General features: G+C 50.1%; 1 protein-coding gene across 1 annotated transcript; it reads right to left on the bottom strand.

Moving 5' to 3' along the window:
- Window positions 1-658: 658 nt before the first annotated feature.
- On the bottom strand, window positions 659-13,926 carry Abcf3 (ATP binding cassette subfamily F member 3). The gene is made up of 21 exons (XM_051150713.1): window positions 13,790-13,926; window positions 13,419-13,566; window positions 13,216-13,295; window positions 12,510-12,556; window positions 12,174-12,271; window positions 11,959-12,081; window positions 11,554-11,820; window positions 10,775-10,855; window positions 10,628-10,687; window positions 10,466-10,522; window positions 10,350-10,372; window positions 10,192-10,247; window positions 9,881-10,081; window positions 9,705-9,781; window positions 3,299-3,343; window positions 3,088-3,220; window positions 2,507-2,595; window positions 2,326-2,417; window positions 2,009-2,141; window positions 1,807-1,894; window positions 659-1,726 (listed from the first exon to the last, which is right to left on the bottom strand). The coding sequence occupies exons 1-21, from the start codon at window positions 13,860-13,862 to the stop codon at window positions 1,568-1,570; spliced, it is 2,130 nt and encodes a 709-aa protein (XP_051006670.1). The 5' UTR covers window positions 13,863-13,926; the 3' UTR covers window positions 659-1,567.
- Window positions 13,927-16,644: the final 2,718 nt, after the last annotated feature.

The following is a 16,644-nucleotide window of genomic DNA, read 5'->3' as shown; positions in this document are numbered from 1 at the left end:
ACAGGACTCCCACGGGGCTTACCAGCTATGCCCAAGAGGGATTCAGGGGCTGAGCTTGGAAGACTGACAGGCATGGGGCTTCAAGTTGGAAGACAATCACATCTGAAAAAGCTCCCATCACTGCTGAGGGACACACAGCCACGCACAGGATCACTGCTGAGGTGCACACAGCCATGCACAGGATCACTGCTGAGGTGCACACAGTTCACGTGCACTCTTGGGAAGAAGGATCTAGCCCTTCTAGGGAGTGGAGTCCTTGAGGCACACTCCAGGAAGTATTAGCTCTCTATCCTGAGTTGTGCGTTCCCCCACCGCCATGTTCTGTTGCACTCTAAGCACGTGAGTAACATGGTCAAGCACCCACTGGCTGACGCCTATCAAACCCTGAGGCAAAATCCACCTTTCCTTGCTTCAAGGTTCTGTAAGGAACCTTGCTGCAGTCCAAGGCCAGCTCACAAAGTCTCCTGTACCCCGTGGGCTTCTCTGCCCACACTACCTAGACTACAACCTCCAGCACAGCCCAGAGATGCATGGGGTGAGACTCACGACTGTCTTCACCTCCTGTAGGCTCAGCCAGGCTCCAATGACTCCGTTTTAATGTCTCCCACACACCAATTAGCTACTAAGTCCCTGAGGACTAAGCTATGAAGCCAGACTCCTGCCAGGCATATCTCTTCCCTCCTGTAACAGCGATGGGTCTCACAGGGGCAGCTCAGGCCACTCTCTCAAATCCTCCTTCGGCTTGATTTGAAAAGAGTGAAATGCCCCCTTTCTTTCAGTTAGACAACCCCCTACTTCCAAGGCTACATCTACACGGTCAGAGAGGAATCCAGAACATTAAGTCACCAGGGCAAACTGGGAACAATAGTTTCTCTTGAGCCCTGAAGGTCCAGATTAGAGCAAAGGGAGGCCGGGCCAGAGTCCCCAGAGAAAGCAGTTGGCTGTGTATGAGGGTAGATTCCAGAATCATTTCAAACCCCTAAGCAGCAGGGGCTGAGACAGCAGAGCCCAAGGTCCTCTCGGCTGAGGCTAATTCCGGGCTAGGGTACGAGCAACAGGAATCCCAAAACATTGCTCTGCATTCTGCCAGCTCAGGCCCACCCAAGGGACAGACAGGTGACATCGCCCAACAAGAGGAAGGCTGGCACTACTGTTTGGTCTATGTGACTGACATTCACATCATAGGAAACGCCAACCAGAGAGCCTAGAACCACAGCAGAAAACCACAGCAAGCCCTGCCCATGAAGGAGCAGAGCTGAGGCAAGAGATACAGGAGGATATTTAATTTACATAGCAGCCATGTGGGGCCCTGTCAAGCTGGGCAGTGGGGTACTTATAACCCCAGATGGCACCCCTATCCTTTTCCCTCAGGACTGTATTCACAGGTCCTTTGATAGGTCTCCCCACATTGTGCAGAGGATGATCCAGTTGAAAGGAAAAGAGAAATTTAGGAAGTAAGGCCGTCCCCAGGCAGGAAAGTCCGCAGCCTGGAGTTGGTGCCTACATAGTAGCTCAGAGGTCTGCAGAAACAGTCCATGTCCTGGCACAGTCCCCTCAGCCAGGGACGCTACAGGAAGCCCTCCCGGCGGAACTGTTCTTGGAGGAGGGCACGGTACTGGTCAAATCCTCCCTCAACCCGGGTGACGCTGCCCTTCTCACACACCCACAGCTCCTTGCACACCAGCCTGATGAAACGCTCATCATGGGATACCAGAATTACGCCACCCTGAAAGACAGAACAGAAGTGTTCAAGGGCAGAGACACGAGGGATGTGGAGCCCCAAGGAGGAGCAAGGGTAATGCTCACCCTGAAGCTGTTGAGAGCCTGGCCCAAGGCCTCAATCGTCTCCATGTCGAGGTGGTTTGTGGGCTCATCCAGAATATAAAAGTTGGGGCTGGAAGGCAGAACAGGCATTACCAGACGGGAGGAGAAAATGAATCCCCAGGGCACAAAGAAGAATCATCTTGTACTGGGCAAGAAGGTAAGAACCCAAGACAATTGGACTCACCAAGGCATGGTCATCTGAGCAAAGGCTACCCGGCTCTTCTGGCCCCCAGATAAGCTTGCAACAGGCCGCATGGCTAGTTCTCCAGAGATGCCATACCGGCCCAGCTGGTGGCGATACTCCTCTTCGGGCCGCCCTGGAAAAGGCCCCTTGTCAGACGAGCGCTTGGCCTGATCCCTTTGCTACCTCCTAGCGTCTCCTTCTCCGGGCCCACGGTCTTACACCTAGACTCAGGCAGGCTGCTCTACCCTGACCCACGGCAGGGGTGGGCGCAGGCACCGGCTAACACGCTCTTGCTGCGGACTCTATCCCGAACGTACCAGGAAACTTGCGAGCCAGGAGTTCCACAGCACTGACGTTCAGGTCTAGCTGTTCCACGTGATGCTGGCTGAAATAGCCTATCTTCAGGTTCCTGGAGGCAAGCATGAGGGGAGGAGGCAGGCTGTGGAGCAGCAACAGCAGCAGAGTGTGTATGAGTAGGCATGGAGGGGGGTCCCTTACCTGTGCGCATGCCTGATACCTCCAACAGGGGTCAGGTCCCCCATGAGCAGCTTCAGCATTGTGGATTTCCCAGCACCATTCTCCCCAACCTGTAAGGAGCAGGAAGGTGGTTAACGAGTGTGCACGTATGGGGCGCAGAAGGTATGGAGGCGCGAGGGGCCCTGGGTAGTCCCGCCTTACAACCAAATCTGTAAGATCTAGAGGAACTTCAGGCCGGGCACTGAATCTGGCCCTCATATTTGGCCAGAAAGCATCTTTCACTTGTCGAGCCATCCCCCAGCCTGGGGCAAGCTACTGAAGCCTGTAAGCCGCGCTCCTGCTTTACTGTGTCCCGACTGCCATGGTTCAGAACCAAGAACAAATCACTGTCCTATGAACTCACAAACTGCCACATGCCAGGCTTCTCATCTCAGAGGTGGCCCAGTGAGGCTGCAGAGGACGCCACAGTGTGAGGATAACTTCCTGTGTCCAGGCCCCGCCCAATTCTCTCTGTACTCTTCCCTCTACTGTGTCAGGATTGGCCCAATCCGCCTTGCTAAGGAAGACAACGCCCAGGACACTGAGCAGGAGAGCAAGCATACCACGCATATGCGAGACTCAAGATCAGCAGAGACAGACAGGCGACTGAAGATGACGTGCTTAGGGTCATAGTAGAAATCCACCTCATCCAGCTGCAGAATAGGTGGTGAGAACTTCTCAAAGCCATCGGGGAACCTGCAGGAGGTGCAAGGGTGGAGTGTGGAAGGAGCCAGAAACAGGAGGTCCCCATCAGCTCCCCGGCTCAGCACTCACTTCAACACCACCTCGGACTCCTTGTCCACCGGCTTCAGTTCAGGTCTGAGGGGAGAGAGAGAAATGATTATTTTAACAAGATATGAAAGTAGAAAAAGCACCAGGGGTGGAGAGGGTTAAGAGGGGAGGGGAGACAGGAAGAGAACTGTTGGGGAGAGTCAACAGCAACTAAGGATGTGTGGGGAAGCCACAATGAAACCTGATACTTTATAAAATGATTAATAATAGTCTGGCATGGTGGCGCACACCTTTAATCCCAGCACTTGGGAGGCAGAGGCAGGTGGATCGCTGTGAGTTAGAGGCCAGCCTGGTCTACAAAGGGAGTCCAGGACAGCCAAGGCTAATACAGAGAGACCCTGTCTCAAAAAACAAACAAACAAACAAAAAAAACAAGCTGATTTAAAAAATAATAATAATAAAGTTTGGCTGGAGAGATGGCTCAGTGGTTAAGAGCATTGGATGGTCTTCTAAATGACCCCAGTTCAATTCACAGCACCCACATGGTAGCTCACAACTGTCTGCAACTTCAGTTCCAGGAGACAGGACACCCTCACACAGACATAAATGCAGGCAAAACATCAATGTAAATAAAATAAAACAAGTTGTTTTTAAAAAATTAGTTTGAGCTAAGTGGTGGTAGCATGACACCTTTAATCCCGGCACCCAGGAAGCAGAGGCAAATGGATCTCTGTGAATTTGAGGCAAGTCTGGTCTACAGAGTGAATTCCAGGATAGCCAGGGCTACCAAAAAAACAAAACAAAACAAACAAACAAACAACAAAAAAAAAAACCAAAAACCTGCCTCAAAAAACAAAAAATAAGCAAACAACTACCCCCTAACTTTTTAGAGAAATACTCTGTATGTGTGGCTACAGCTGCTCCAAGGAACCACAGGTTATTAAAGAAATCCCACTACCAGGGCCGGGCTACCTCCCTGCAAGCTGCTGGTCAGGAAGGTCTTTGAAGGCCCCAAACAATACAAGCAGTAGCAGCTCACAGGAACAAGGTGGCCAGGCCCCTATCACTACACACATGCACACACGCTCTGGTTACAGCACCGAGAAAGTGAGACTTCTGAAATGAAGCTCCTGGCTGTGGCGAGCCCTCAGTGCTGGGAGGGGCTCAGCAGTTGCTGGGGAGAACCACCATCAACAGCCTTCCTTAGCTGTGGAACCCTGTGCTACACTACTGACTAACCAGGAGGGTGTGCCTGCCCCGTGGCAAGTCTATTATAGGATAATCCACAGCTGTCTGATTGGAACTGAGGCCTGCAGGCCCCACAGGAGGAGCTCGCATCTGTACTGTAAAGCAGGTCAAAGTCTGTGGCCGGGAGGTCACAAGCTCTAGTGTGCAAGCCACAGCAAATTGTTAAGTCAGCACAGTGTACCCATCAAACCGCCTCCTAAAATAACTGTTCATCCCCACACTGGTCAGCTATGGCCGGAGACGCACTGAATGCAGAGGCTGAGAACTGCTCAGAGGGCCGAGGACAATCGACTGTTGAGGGCTTAGCCATAAATAGGCTGAGGGAACACGTATGCAAACTCATAATAAACCCCATTATATATAATTAACACACACAAATAATAGCAGGAAAATAATCAACTTTTATGTTGAATGTGGTAACATACCCACATACTACCCTCCTACCACTGAGGAGGCTGAAGCCAGCATATGTAAACATTCTGTGTTATGCAGGGAGACTCTGACTCAACAAAATGACAAAAACTAACAAAACTTAAAATCCATTACTCAATAAATAAATAAATAAATAAATAAAACTATCTAAAAAAAAATCCATTACTCTTGCACAGATAAATGCTTGGAGAAGTCAGCCGAGGGGGGTGAGAGGGGATGGGGGGGGTGGTGGCGGCGCACAGTTTAATCCCAGCACGTGGGAGGCTGAGGCAGGTGGATCGCTGTGAGTTTGAGGACAGCCTGGTCTACAAAGAGAGTGCAGGATAGTCAAGGATACACAGAGAAACTCTGTCTCGAAAAACAAAAACAAAAACAAAAAAAAGGGCACAAATTTTGACCTGGAGAGATGGCTCAATGCTTAAGAGCACTGGCTGTTCTTCCAGAAGACCTGGGTTTAACTCTTAGCAACGATATGGCAGCTCACAACTGTCTGTAACTCCAGTTCTCAGACTCTGGCACCCTCACACAGACACACATACAGGCAAAACACCAGGGCACATAAAATACAAACAAAATAATTAAAAAAATATATATGTGAAGTCAGGTATAGTGGCACATGCTTTTTTGTTTGTTTTTCAAGACAGTTACCACTGAGACATCTCGTCCGTCCTAAAGAAATTGTAAGGGCCAGGCATGGTGATACACACCTTTAATTGTAGTGCTTAGAAGGCAGAGATCAGGGATCTCTGTGGGTTTGAGGCCAGTCTGATATACATAGGAAATTCAGGCCAGCCAGGGCTACGTGGTGAGGCCCTGTCTCAAAACAAAAAACAGAACAAGTTACAGCTCCTTTTGGTTTGAGTGTGTCTGCATGTGTGCATGCATGTGGAGGTCAGAGGACCACGTGTCTGCATGTGTGCACACATGTGGAGGTCAGAGGACCATGTCTCTGCACGTGTGCACACATGTGGTAGTCAGAGGACCACATGTAGGAGCTGGTTCCCCTCTTCCACCAAGAATCTGGGGATGAAATTTGGACCATGAGGTTTGCTGACAAGTACCTTCTCCTGGATGAATGGTTCCCCAATTTAAAAAAAGAAAAAAAATACTAGGGGTTGGAGAGATGGCTCAAAGGTTAAAAGCACTGGTTGATCTTCCAGAGGTCCTGAGTTCAATTCTCAGAAACCACATGGTGGCTCACAACCATCTATAATGTGATCTGATACTCTGTTATGGCATGCAGGTGTTCATACAGGCAGTGCACTGTATATATAATTTTTTTTTTTAAAGTCCCATCTTTCAACATATATTTTTTTAAATGTTAGGTTTGTGTTATTACTGTCTGTTGTATATGTGCGGCAAGGTCTCACGAGGTTGGCTTGAACTTCAAGTCCTTGGATCTCAGTCTTCCCTAGTTGGAAGATTACAGGTCAGCACCCCTGGCTCCAGCTTCCAGTCTCTTCTGGGTAGCTTTTCCCTTTAATATACAGTGATAAATACTGGCATATCAGAGTTGTAAGCCTTATGAATTTAATCTCTTCCAGAGTTTTGAGAAAGACTCCTTCAAGATTAAACCCTCAATGAGCAATTAGTCATGGAACTGCTTATCAAAACTACAACAAGATGTTGCTTTTCATCCACCAGGACAGTGGAGACTGCTAGAGTTAAGAATACCTGCTGCCAAAGATATGGGGAAAGAACAGCTACCCTCGACGAGGCATGTGAAATAATGGATCTGTTTTAAAGTCTGGCCAGCCAAAAGTGGGGGCAGTGACACCAGCACATAGGAAGCAGACACACCCAGAGTTCAGGTCTAGCCTGGGCTACCACAAGAATGACAATCTCAAACTAAAAACAAAAAGACTGGTCTGGGCCTGCCAGCACACACAGGCCCTTTCTGCACTGCATCCAACTATTCTATCCAGCCAGGTTCCCATGTTCTTCCCAGGACCTCACCAAGGAAACCTCTTTTTGCCAACAAAGACCATTACAGAAAACCACAACCAATCAAAATGCAGAGTTGTGGAGCCCAGTCACAATGGGCATGTCCACAAAATCCTCTAGCACCTACGGCTCAGGGAACCTTTAGGAAGAGGGTGTGGGAAGAGCCATCGGGTCAGGGACTGTGCTGTGAGACTGTCTCCTGGCAGTGTGAGAAGCTACACCCTAGTCTCACCAACATGGCTGCTCAAACACGAGATGAACAGGAGTGTGTGTGTGTGTGTGTGTGTGTGTGTGTGTGTTTGGGGGGGAGGGATGAGGGCATGACACAAGGCCTCAACCCTATACAAAGAACTACAGGCAACTGAGGAATGCCGAGAGCAGGGGAGTAGTCTTGCCCAGGGAAGCACACAACTAGTATCCAATCCCAACAGTCAGCCCTGAAAACATGCATATGAGGAACATTATACAGATCAAACAAGTTATATTTAGGAATAGATCCATAAGCAGATGTTACAGCAATTAATGTAAAAAGGCATTAAAATGGAAAAAGAACAAGGTGGTGTGTAAAGGAGGGCCTGAAGGGAGGAGAGGGAAAGGAGAAATGATGGAACTACATCTCTAAAACAAGGAAAGAAAAAATTCATAAAAATGAAAAAACAAAAAAGTGCGGTATGAATTATACTAATTTTCTAGTGAGATTTGTATTAAGTGTGTCCAGTATAAAATAAATGTATACACCAAAACCAGCCTGGCATGGTGTAATTTTCCCCCCTGAGACAGGGTTTCTCTGTGTCACAACTCTGGCTGTCCTGGAACTAGCTCTAGAGACCAGGCTGGCCTTGAACTCACAGAGATCAACCTGCCTCTGCCTCCCAAGTGCTGGGATTAAAGGCGTGCGCCACCACTGCCCAGTTTGAGGCCAGCCTGGTCTAGAAATAGAGTTATGGGACAGCCAGGGCTACGCAGAGAAATGCTGTCTTGAAAAACAAAACAAAAAACCAACATCCCTCCCTCCCAAATAAAACCCAAAAAACAAAAACAAAACTGGTCTGGAAGGGGTCTGAGGATACAGCTCAGTTGCTAGAATGCTCGCTAGTACACAGAGGTCTCAGATCCAATCCCCAGCACTGCCCAACCAGTATGGTAATACATGCCCAACATCTAATCTCAGTGCCTGGCAGGACCAGAAGCTCAAGGCCATCCCTGTCTATGTAAGAATTGCTTTTTTTGTTTTTGGAGAAAGGGTTTCTCTGTGTAGATCTGGCTGTCTTAGACTTGCCTTATAGATCAGGCTGGCCTTGACTCACAAAGACCCTCCTGCCTGTCTTCCCAGTACTGGGATTAAAGGCGTGTAAGAATATAAGAATTTAAGGCCACTCAGGAGGCAGAAGCAGGTGGGTCAAGGCCAGCCCTGTCTACAAAGTGAGTTCTGGGACAGCCAGGGAAACAGAGTAAAACATTGTTTCAAAAGCAAAACAAAACCAAAGTTTAAGACCAGCTTGAACTACAAACTCTGTCTCAAAAACAAAAAAATTAAACATTAGGGTCAACTGTGGTGTCACACGCTTTAATTCTAGCACCTGGGAGGATCACAGGAGGGCTCTCCGTGAGTTCAGGGCCAGCCTGGTCCACAAAGCAGGTTCCAGGCCAGCCAGGGCCACACAGTGAAACTGTTTTAACACCACCAACCAAATCCCTCAAAAGTTAAATTGCCAGATAAAACAGCAATCCCATGGAAAACAAAATGAAACATCTGCCCAGGAACTTTTACATAGGACACTGAGAGGAGGGAAGGCTCAATGGTTTAAGAGCAGCTCCTGCTCCTGAAGAGGATTCAGTATCCACACAGCTCTTTACATCTACCTGTTAACTCCAGTTACAGTGGACTCAGCTCCTACCTCTGACATCTGACCAGTCACATTCACATGCCTTTACACACATGCAGGCAAAACATTTATACACATGAAAAAAAAAATTTTTGTTGTTGTTGTTGTTGGTGGTGGTGGTGATGGTGAAATAAAAATCTTTAAAAGACAAAAACCAAAAACATCTTAAGCTGGGCATGGTGGCACACACCTATAATCCCAGCACTAAGGGAGGCAGAGGCAGGTCGATCTCTGTGAGCTCGAGGCCAGCCTGGTCTACAAAGCAAGTCCAGGTCAGCCAGGACTGTTACACAGAGAAGCCCTGTCTAAAAAAACCACAAAAAAACAAAACACCAAACTTGCACATAAATATTAGGCAGGCCAGCTGTGGTGGCTCACATCTGTAATCTCAGTACTAAGGAGGCTGAGGCAGGAGGATGTTGTGTGTGCTAGCAGTCAGTCCAGGTTACCAATGGAGACCTGGTCTCAATCCCCACATCCCCTAAAAAGTTCACAGTATCATCCATTAGTCCCCAAACCAAAATATGGCAGTGTCCTAATGTGCACACCTGACTCCGTAAACAATGTTAGGCTCATGGAGCCGAGCACTATCCCACTGCAGAGGGAAGGGACGTGTTAACGCTACAGCAGGCGCGACCCTAGGATGCACACGTGTGAAGAAGCTAGGCGGGGTGACTTAGTCTGCGTGAGGCCCTAGGTTTATAGTCTTCAGCTCAGGGAGAAAAAAAAAGGCAAGACTGAACAAATATATAGAGACAGACAATAAATCTGAACTTGTGGCTGCCTAGGCGAGATGAGGGTAAAATTCTCTGCTTCCATGTTGGAGTGAAAGCTGGCTGCTAGCGGAGGGGAGACCTACAGTGGGAGCATGAAAGGTGGCTCACAAAACGAGGGAAGGGATGAAGGAGTGGGAGTCTGCTCCAGGGCGCGGTACTCACAGCTTCTCCAGCATCTTGAGTTTACTCTGCACCTGGGAGGCTCTGTTCGCATTGTATCGGAACCGGTCAATGAACACCTGGGGGGGGGGGGGAAGCAGGCCCTGGTCACCCACTGCAGCCAGCCCTGATGCCTATGGGCTGGGCCCAGAGTCCTGCCTCCCCCCACCCCCACACACCTGGATGTGCTGGCGATACTGCTGCTGTGCCTCATACTCGCGCTGCTGGTTGAGCAGCCGCTCCTGCTTGCTCTTGATGAAGGTTTCAAAGTCCCCCCGGTAGCCGTCCAGCCGCTGGCTGTGCAGGTGGATGATGTCTGTGGCGATGGCGTTTAGGAAGTTGCGGTCGTGAGAGACAACCAGGATGGTGGAGGGCCACGTCTGAGGAATGACAGGATGGCAGGCTGTTTGGGAGGGTAAGTGGCCCCACAGTGTCTCAGAGGAGGCAGATGTCCTCCAGACCCCAGTGCAGAGACTTTCCCTAAACTCACCTGCAGGTAATTCTCCAGCCACACGATGGCCCTTACGTCCAGCATGTTTGTGGGTTCTGGGGAGGAGGCAGGGAAATGCACGTTGGGAAAGAAGAGCTAGATTAAGGACGTTACCATCCCTGTGTAACTCCACAGTCAGGCGACCCGCTCACACTCACCATCTAACAGCAGAAGGTCTGGCCTGTGGGAAAGAACATACCACATGAGGTTTTAGGGGCTTGTTACGGCCTCCCATCGGGCTCCAGTCACACCCCCTCAGGCTCAGGGGACTCACCTGGCGAACAGAGCCCGGGCTAAGGCCAACCTCATCCTCCAGCCACCTGAGAACTCCCTGATGACAACAGACTCGCATTAGGGGTGGGTGTTCACCAGGACGAGCGAGTGGGGCAGAGCCAACAGGGTGCAGACCCAAGCACGGCCAGCGATGTCGACTCACCTGGTAGGCTGCTGCTGCATTTTAGGGGTGAAACCAAGCCCCGCAAGGATGACTGATGCTCTGGGAAGGAGAATGTGGAGAACCCGGTTGGAACCGTTCAAAGGAGAGAGCAACTAAACCGGAGAGGAAGTGGGACATTTTACATACCTGGCAGGTGCCTTATCGGCCTCACTTTCCTCCAGTTTAGCATAGACTTCTGCCAACTGTGAAACTTCTGAATCCTCTGCCCTGGGGAGGGAAAAGCGCCGACCATTTTGTGTAAAGGCAGGTTTAAGTGGGAGTCCCGAGTCCCGCCCCCTCCAGCTGGAGAGCAGGGGGGATGAAGGTTCTATAGCTCCACGGGGCAAATCCCAAGTTCCGCTGCTCACTAGGAAGGCTACGTGAGTTATGAAGACACTCTGTAAGGGACAGTGACTTATACTAATAAAACACCATGGCCAAAAGCAACTTGGGCAGCAAAGGGTTTATATTATAATACATCTCGCGGTTTATTTTCCCTTATAAACTTCAGGTCACATTCCATCACTGAGGAAAGTCAGGGGTGGGAAGTGAAGTGGAGCCATGAAGGAACAGCACTTACTTACTGGCCTGCTCAGCCTGCGTTCTTACTCAGCCTGGGACCACTAGGACACGGATGGCACCATGCCCATAAGCTGAGTCCTCCCACACCATCATCAATTAAGAAAAAGCACTACGGGAACGGAGGGTTGGATAGGGAGGCAGCTATAATTGGGATGTAAAGTGAAATTTAAAAAAAAACTTTTTTAATTAAAAAAAAAATATGCACTTCAGGCTTGCCCATAATCTATGAAGGTGTTTTCTCAATTAAGGTGCCTCTTTCCAAATCACTCTAGCTTGTGTCAAGTTAACAAAACCCGACCAGGACAGAAAGCTTTGACTTGTGCCCTCTCATCTGAAGCCTTCACCTGCCAGCAGCAATCTTGACACTGAGCTCCCGTTCCTGCCGTAGCAGGTCCTCTCGGATGGTGTCACTTTCCAGCACACTCTGCAGGGCAGGGGTGTCATCTCCAGCAACTTCCTGCTCCACGTGGAGAAGGGAAATATGGGCTGGAACCCGCAGGCTCCGGGTGGCCAGCATCTTCAGCAACGTCGTCTTCCCCAGCCCATTGCGTCCCACCAGCCCATAGCGTCGGCCCCATGCCAAGTTCACATCTGCTCCAGCCAGCAGTACCCTGAGGGGGGTTGTAGGAGAGGGATAAAGAACGGTCCAGAAACAGGTGCCAAGGAACTTTCACACTGTTCCAGTCCCACTTCCGAGCTCCAGATTCTCTCTTGGTTAGAAAGGCTGGGTTCACCAGCCACTCCCTCACCTGTCACCAAAGGACACATCGAAGTTTTCAATTCGCACATCGTAGGACTTGTTCTTGCCGGATGACTCCAACCGGCTCTCCTTTCTGCTGCCCGCCTGGCTGGCCGACGCCTCCTCCAGGACTCTTTTAAAAGGAGAAAGGGACAGCTGTTAGGGCTCGAGACAGCCAGCCCCTCAGTAGCGGAGCCCGTGCCGCTCCCTCCGCCCTGAGCTCACAGGGGGCTGCTGCTCTTCAGGGTCTCCTTCTCACCGCGTTTCTCCTGCTTTGCCTTCAGGCGAGCTTCAGCTTTCTCTAGTTTCTTGGCATTTACTGTCTGAGTGAGTTGCAAACACAGCTTAGTTCACACACTAGGGCCCAGGTTTAAAGAGGAACCCCAGAGACCACTTCAAACAGACCCGTTAACTTACCCACGATGACACAGACAGAGTCAAAGGTTCAGGGAGAGACGTACCAGAAATCTCTCCCCCAAAGATATGCCCACTATTTACAGTCACCCCCCTCTCACACACCCCCACCAGGGACACACAACCCCTTCCCCTGGCTCTCCTCACCGAGGACTGTTCCCTCTTTAGCAGTCCTGGTAGTTTGGTGTCACAGTCTGTAAGTGATTAAAAAAAAAAGCAGTCACCTTCTCCCTAAGGGGAATAAAGATTCTGACTAACAAGAACCTAGAAAGGTTTTCAAGACACGACTAGATTGTTATTAGCCTTGAAGTAAAGAACAAAAAGGCCTCACATTTAAGAAGCTGAACTGATGTACTCTTTCAGACCATGCTGTTGGCTAAGGTACAAAACAGGCAAAACCAAATCTGATTACTCCAAGGCCTATATGCCTCCTACAGTCAACGGCTTGGAGAACTCTCCAACCCTATTTTCTTTCTTTTCTTTTTAAAAATTTATTCTTGTTACATCTCAGTGTTTATCCCATCCCTTGTATCCTCCCATTCCTCCCTCCCTCTCATTTTCCCCTTACTCCCCTCCCCTATGACTGTGACTGAGGGGGACCTCCTCCCCCTGGATATGCTCATAGGGTATCAAGTCTCTTCTTGGTAGCCTGCTATCCTTCCTCTGAGTGCCGCCAGGTCTCCCCCTCCAGGGTCCAACCCTATTTTTCACCACAATCTTTTATGTTCACAAAAATACTACTAGCTCCTACAAGCCTTGTGGTAGAGGCGATGAAGAGAGTCCTGAGCTGCTCCGAGCAGGTGGCTGGGGGTGGGGGAAGAAGGCAGCTAGTTCAATGTCCCCTCACTCTCACCGTAGTTTTCCATTATCTTTGACAACTGGATGGGGGCGTCCAGTAGCACCTGGCTGTTTCCCTGGTTCTGTGGCTCAGCCCTACGTGGGTAGTGATAGAGCGTAGTCAGTTGGGAGAAGAGATTTGCAGCCTTCAGACCGTCCCCTTAGTTTGTACTCCACTCGCCCCCCTTTGCCCACCAACTCCATTCCCTTGGCACCTACAGGCGCAGAGTGTTGTACATGCGCTGACAGATAGCCCTGATGCCCTCGTCATCCTTGCTGTCCCCGGACACTTCTTGCAATAGTTCCCCCACAGCTTCTACCAGGTCATCCACAGACTCGAAGTCCGCGCTGCCGCTGTGCAAGACGCCTGGGCCGGGTACCGCACAACAAGAAAGACACCGGGTAGGGCGGAGGTACGAGGAGTTTCGGTGTCTGTTCAGCCCACTCGGGGCTCCAGACCCCACCGGCCCTCCAGATAAGAGGTCACGCAGGGGAGAGACCAGGTAGCGGTCTGCGGCACTGTCCGCCCTCAGTCTCCCCTCACGGCCTCCACTTTGGCCTCCCCGGGCAGTTAATTCCGTTTCGCTCACCGGTCACGTAATCGAAGACCTGCCCGTCAATTTCTGGGAACTCGCTCCGCAGGATATCGGCGCAAGTCGCCATGTTCACCCGGGATCCCGTCTGCGCAGTCGTAGTGAGACCTAGGCCGGGGACCGCCTCCCTTGCCTTTGCTCCCTCCCTCCCTCCCCACCCCAGGAACTCGAACACCCCCAAAGAGCATGCGCAACAATGACGTATGAACCAGAGGCCGGCGTAGAGCCCAGGGGGCGAGGCTAGTAGGACCACACGCCAGCGCCGCGAAGTCCCGCAGGCGCGACACTATCTGCGCCTGCGTAATCTCTCCTTCACGACTGCATCTGCCACCTGCGCTGGTTTTCGCTGCTTTCTGGCAAGCAGAGCTGGTTTGGAGGGGTGTGGCGGATCCGCCCGAGGTTTAACGGGCGAGGAGCACCGGTGCTGCGAAGGGAGCCCTGCCTAGAGACGGGCTGTCGCTGAAGTGGGCTTCTTTGCTAGCTCCGACACCTCCCCGCAGGCGCCTGCCGCTGCGCGCCCACCCACCCAGTGCTTTAGGCCGTGGCGTTCTGCTCAGCCCGGAGTGCCTAATCGGTTTCGTTTAGTCCAGCTAGTTAAATCAACTTGATGGTGACCAGCCTTCCACCTGCCCCTTTGCTCGCTCAGCTCCTTCACACTGCTATTCTGATCTTCCACCACACCAAGGCACGACCTTATCCACCGCCAGAAAACCCGAACAAGAAGCCCTCATAAATTCATTGTTTATCCTAGATCTGTAAAGCAGATTTTCTTGCCCCCTGAATCTGTCTGTAAAGACATACCCACCCACCCCAACGATTTTCCTAAGTAGAAGACTTTGTTCTTAAATAACGATACTGCTTTATACTTAGGTTGAAAACTCCTAATGTGCTTAAATTACACCTGTCTATCTTTTTTTGAGACAGTCTCCTCAGATAGGCCAAGCTAACCTAGAACTCCTGATCCTCCTGTCACTCAAGTGCTGGAATTAAAGGCATGTGTCACATTCACCCGTCTTGAGCATTACTGCAGTGGGTAGCCAGTGTTCACGGCTTTAGTTATCAGCCTGCCTGAGGTTGCAGTTTAGTTGGTAGAATGCTTGTCTTCCATGCCCGAAGCATTGTTGTTTGATCTCCCAGAATCTCATAAAACAGTGTGGTGGCATGCTTGTAACCTCAATATTCAGGTGTGATAGAAGGATCAAGAATTCAAGGTCAGCTGGGCAGTGGTGTTCCCACCTTTAATCCCTTCTCTCAGGAGGCACAGAAAGGCGGATCTCTCTGAGTTCAAGGCCAGCCTGATCTACAGAGATGCAGGACAGTGCTAGGGCTACATAGAAAAACTTGTATGTGGGGTGGGGGATGTGGGGGGGATTCAAGGTTACCCTACAGCTACAAAAGGAATGGAGGCCAGTCTGGGGCTACATGAGACCATGTTTCAATATTCCTTCCCATCTTAACAAAGCTACTGAGTACAACCACATGCCTGTAATCCAAGCATTTAGGAGACAGGGCAGGCAATTTGGGAGTTTGAGGCCATTTTGGGCTGTAGTAAGAGATCTGCATGAACAAAAGGAGCAATTGAACCTCTAAATCTAATAACTGTTTTACAGTAAATACCGGCTAGGGAGGGGCTTGGGAAATGACTCAGTAAAGTGCGTGCTATGCAAGCCTAAGGGCCTCAGCTGATCCCAGGTACCCAAGTAGGATGCAGGGACATGCTGTAACACATCACTTTGGTCCATTTTCTGTATGAAGTGTGCTTACTGCTTACGGGGAATCACACCTAAGCAGGAGGCACTAATGCCTGCTCTCCCTAGCTAGCTCTTAGAACCTCCTATCTGGGCACTTCTCAGTTTACCTTAGGGCTGAAAAGTTAGCTACACAACTAAGCCAGTGTATCAGGAAAGTGGGGAGACATCTCCAGCCGCAGGAGGATGGGGGACCTGGGGTTGGAACAGTGCCAGAGAGACAGACAATGGGAGACTGTGACTCTCTGGAATATCAGTCTAAGGGGGTTAACAGAGGGAAGGCTTTTTTTTAGATCAGGGACTCTACCAACTCAGAGGGCCAGCCAGCCACTTTTGCCTTTCCTCCAGGCTGATGACCAATTCTGCAAGGCTTAGCTTTAGCACGCTGAGCATCCAGTACCCTTATTATGACGCAAGGAGCACTGTTTCTCACATGCTGACATCCCAGTGCTGGGCACACAACCACAGCAAGATTCCCGGGACTTTCTAGCCTAGTCAGTTGAAGCAAGTAATGAAATTACACACACACACACACACACACACGCCTAGAGAGATGGCTCAGCAGTTAAAAGCATTTGCTGCTTTTGCAAAGGGTTGGGGTTTGGTTCCTAGCACCCACATGACTGCTCACAACTCTAACTCCAGAGTCAGGGGATCCAATGCCCCCTTCTGGCATCAGAAAGTACTGCAAGCATGTGGTGTCTGCAAAACACTCAAAGACAGAAAATGAAAATAAATTTGTTTAAAATAACCAAACACAATTAGGGGCTGAAAAATGGCTCCATGGTTAAGAGTACATACTACTCTTACAAAGGACCCAGGCTTAGTTCTTAGCACCAACTCCAGCCACAGGAGATCTGACACTGAGACTGGATCCTGATGCAACCGTAGACACTTTGGTAGAATACCTTGGGTAAAGTTAGCACACATCGGCCACGAGTTGTTGCTGTTGAAGCTGGGTGGCAAGATGTGGGGATTTGTTATATTATTCTGCCTATGCTTGAAATTTACTGTTTGTTTGTTTGTTTTGAGTTTTTTGAGACAGGGTTTCCCTGTGTAGCCCTGGCTGTCCTACACTCGCTTTTGTAGACCAGGCTGGCCTCG

The sequence above is a fragment of the Acomys russatus genome, chromosome 8 (genome assembly GCF_903995435.1).
Source record: "Acomys russatus chromosome 8, mAcoRus1.1, whole genome shotgun sequence".
NCBI lineage: Eukaryota > Metazoa > Chordata > Mammalia > Rodentia > Muridae > Acomys > Acomys russatus.
This window is presented reverse-complemented; position numbering and strand designations above follow the sequence as displayed.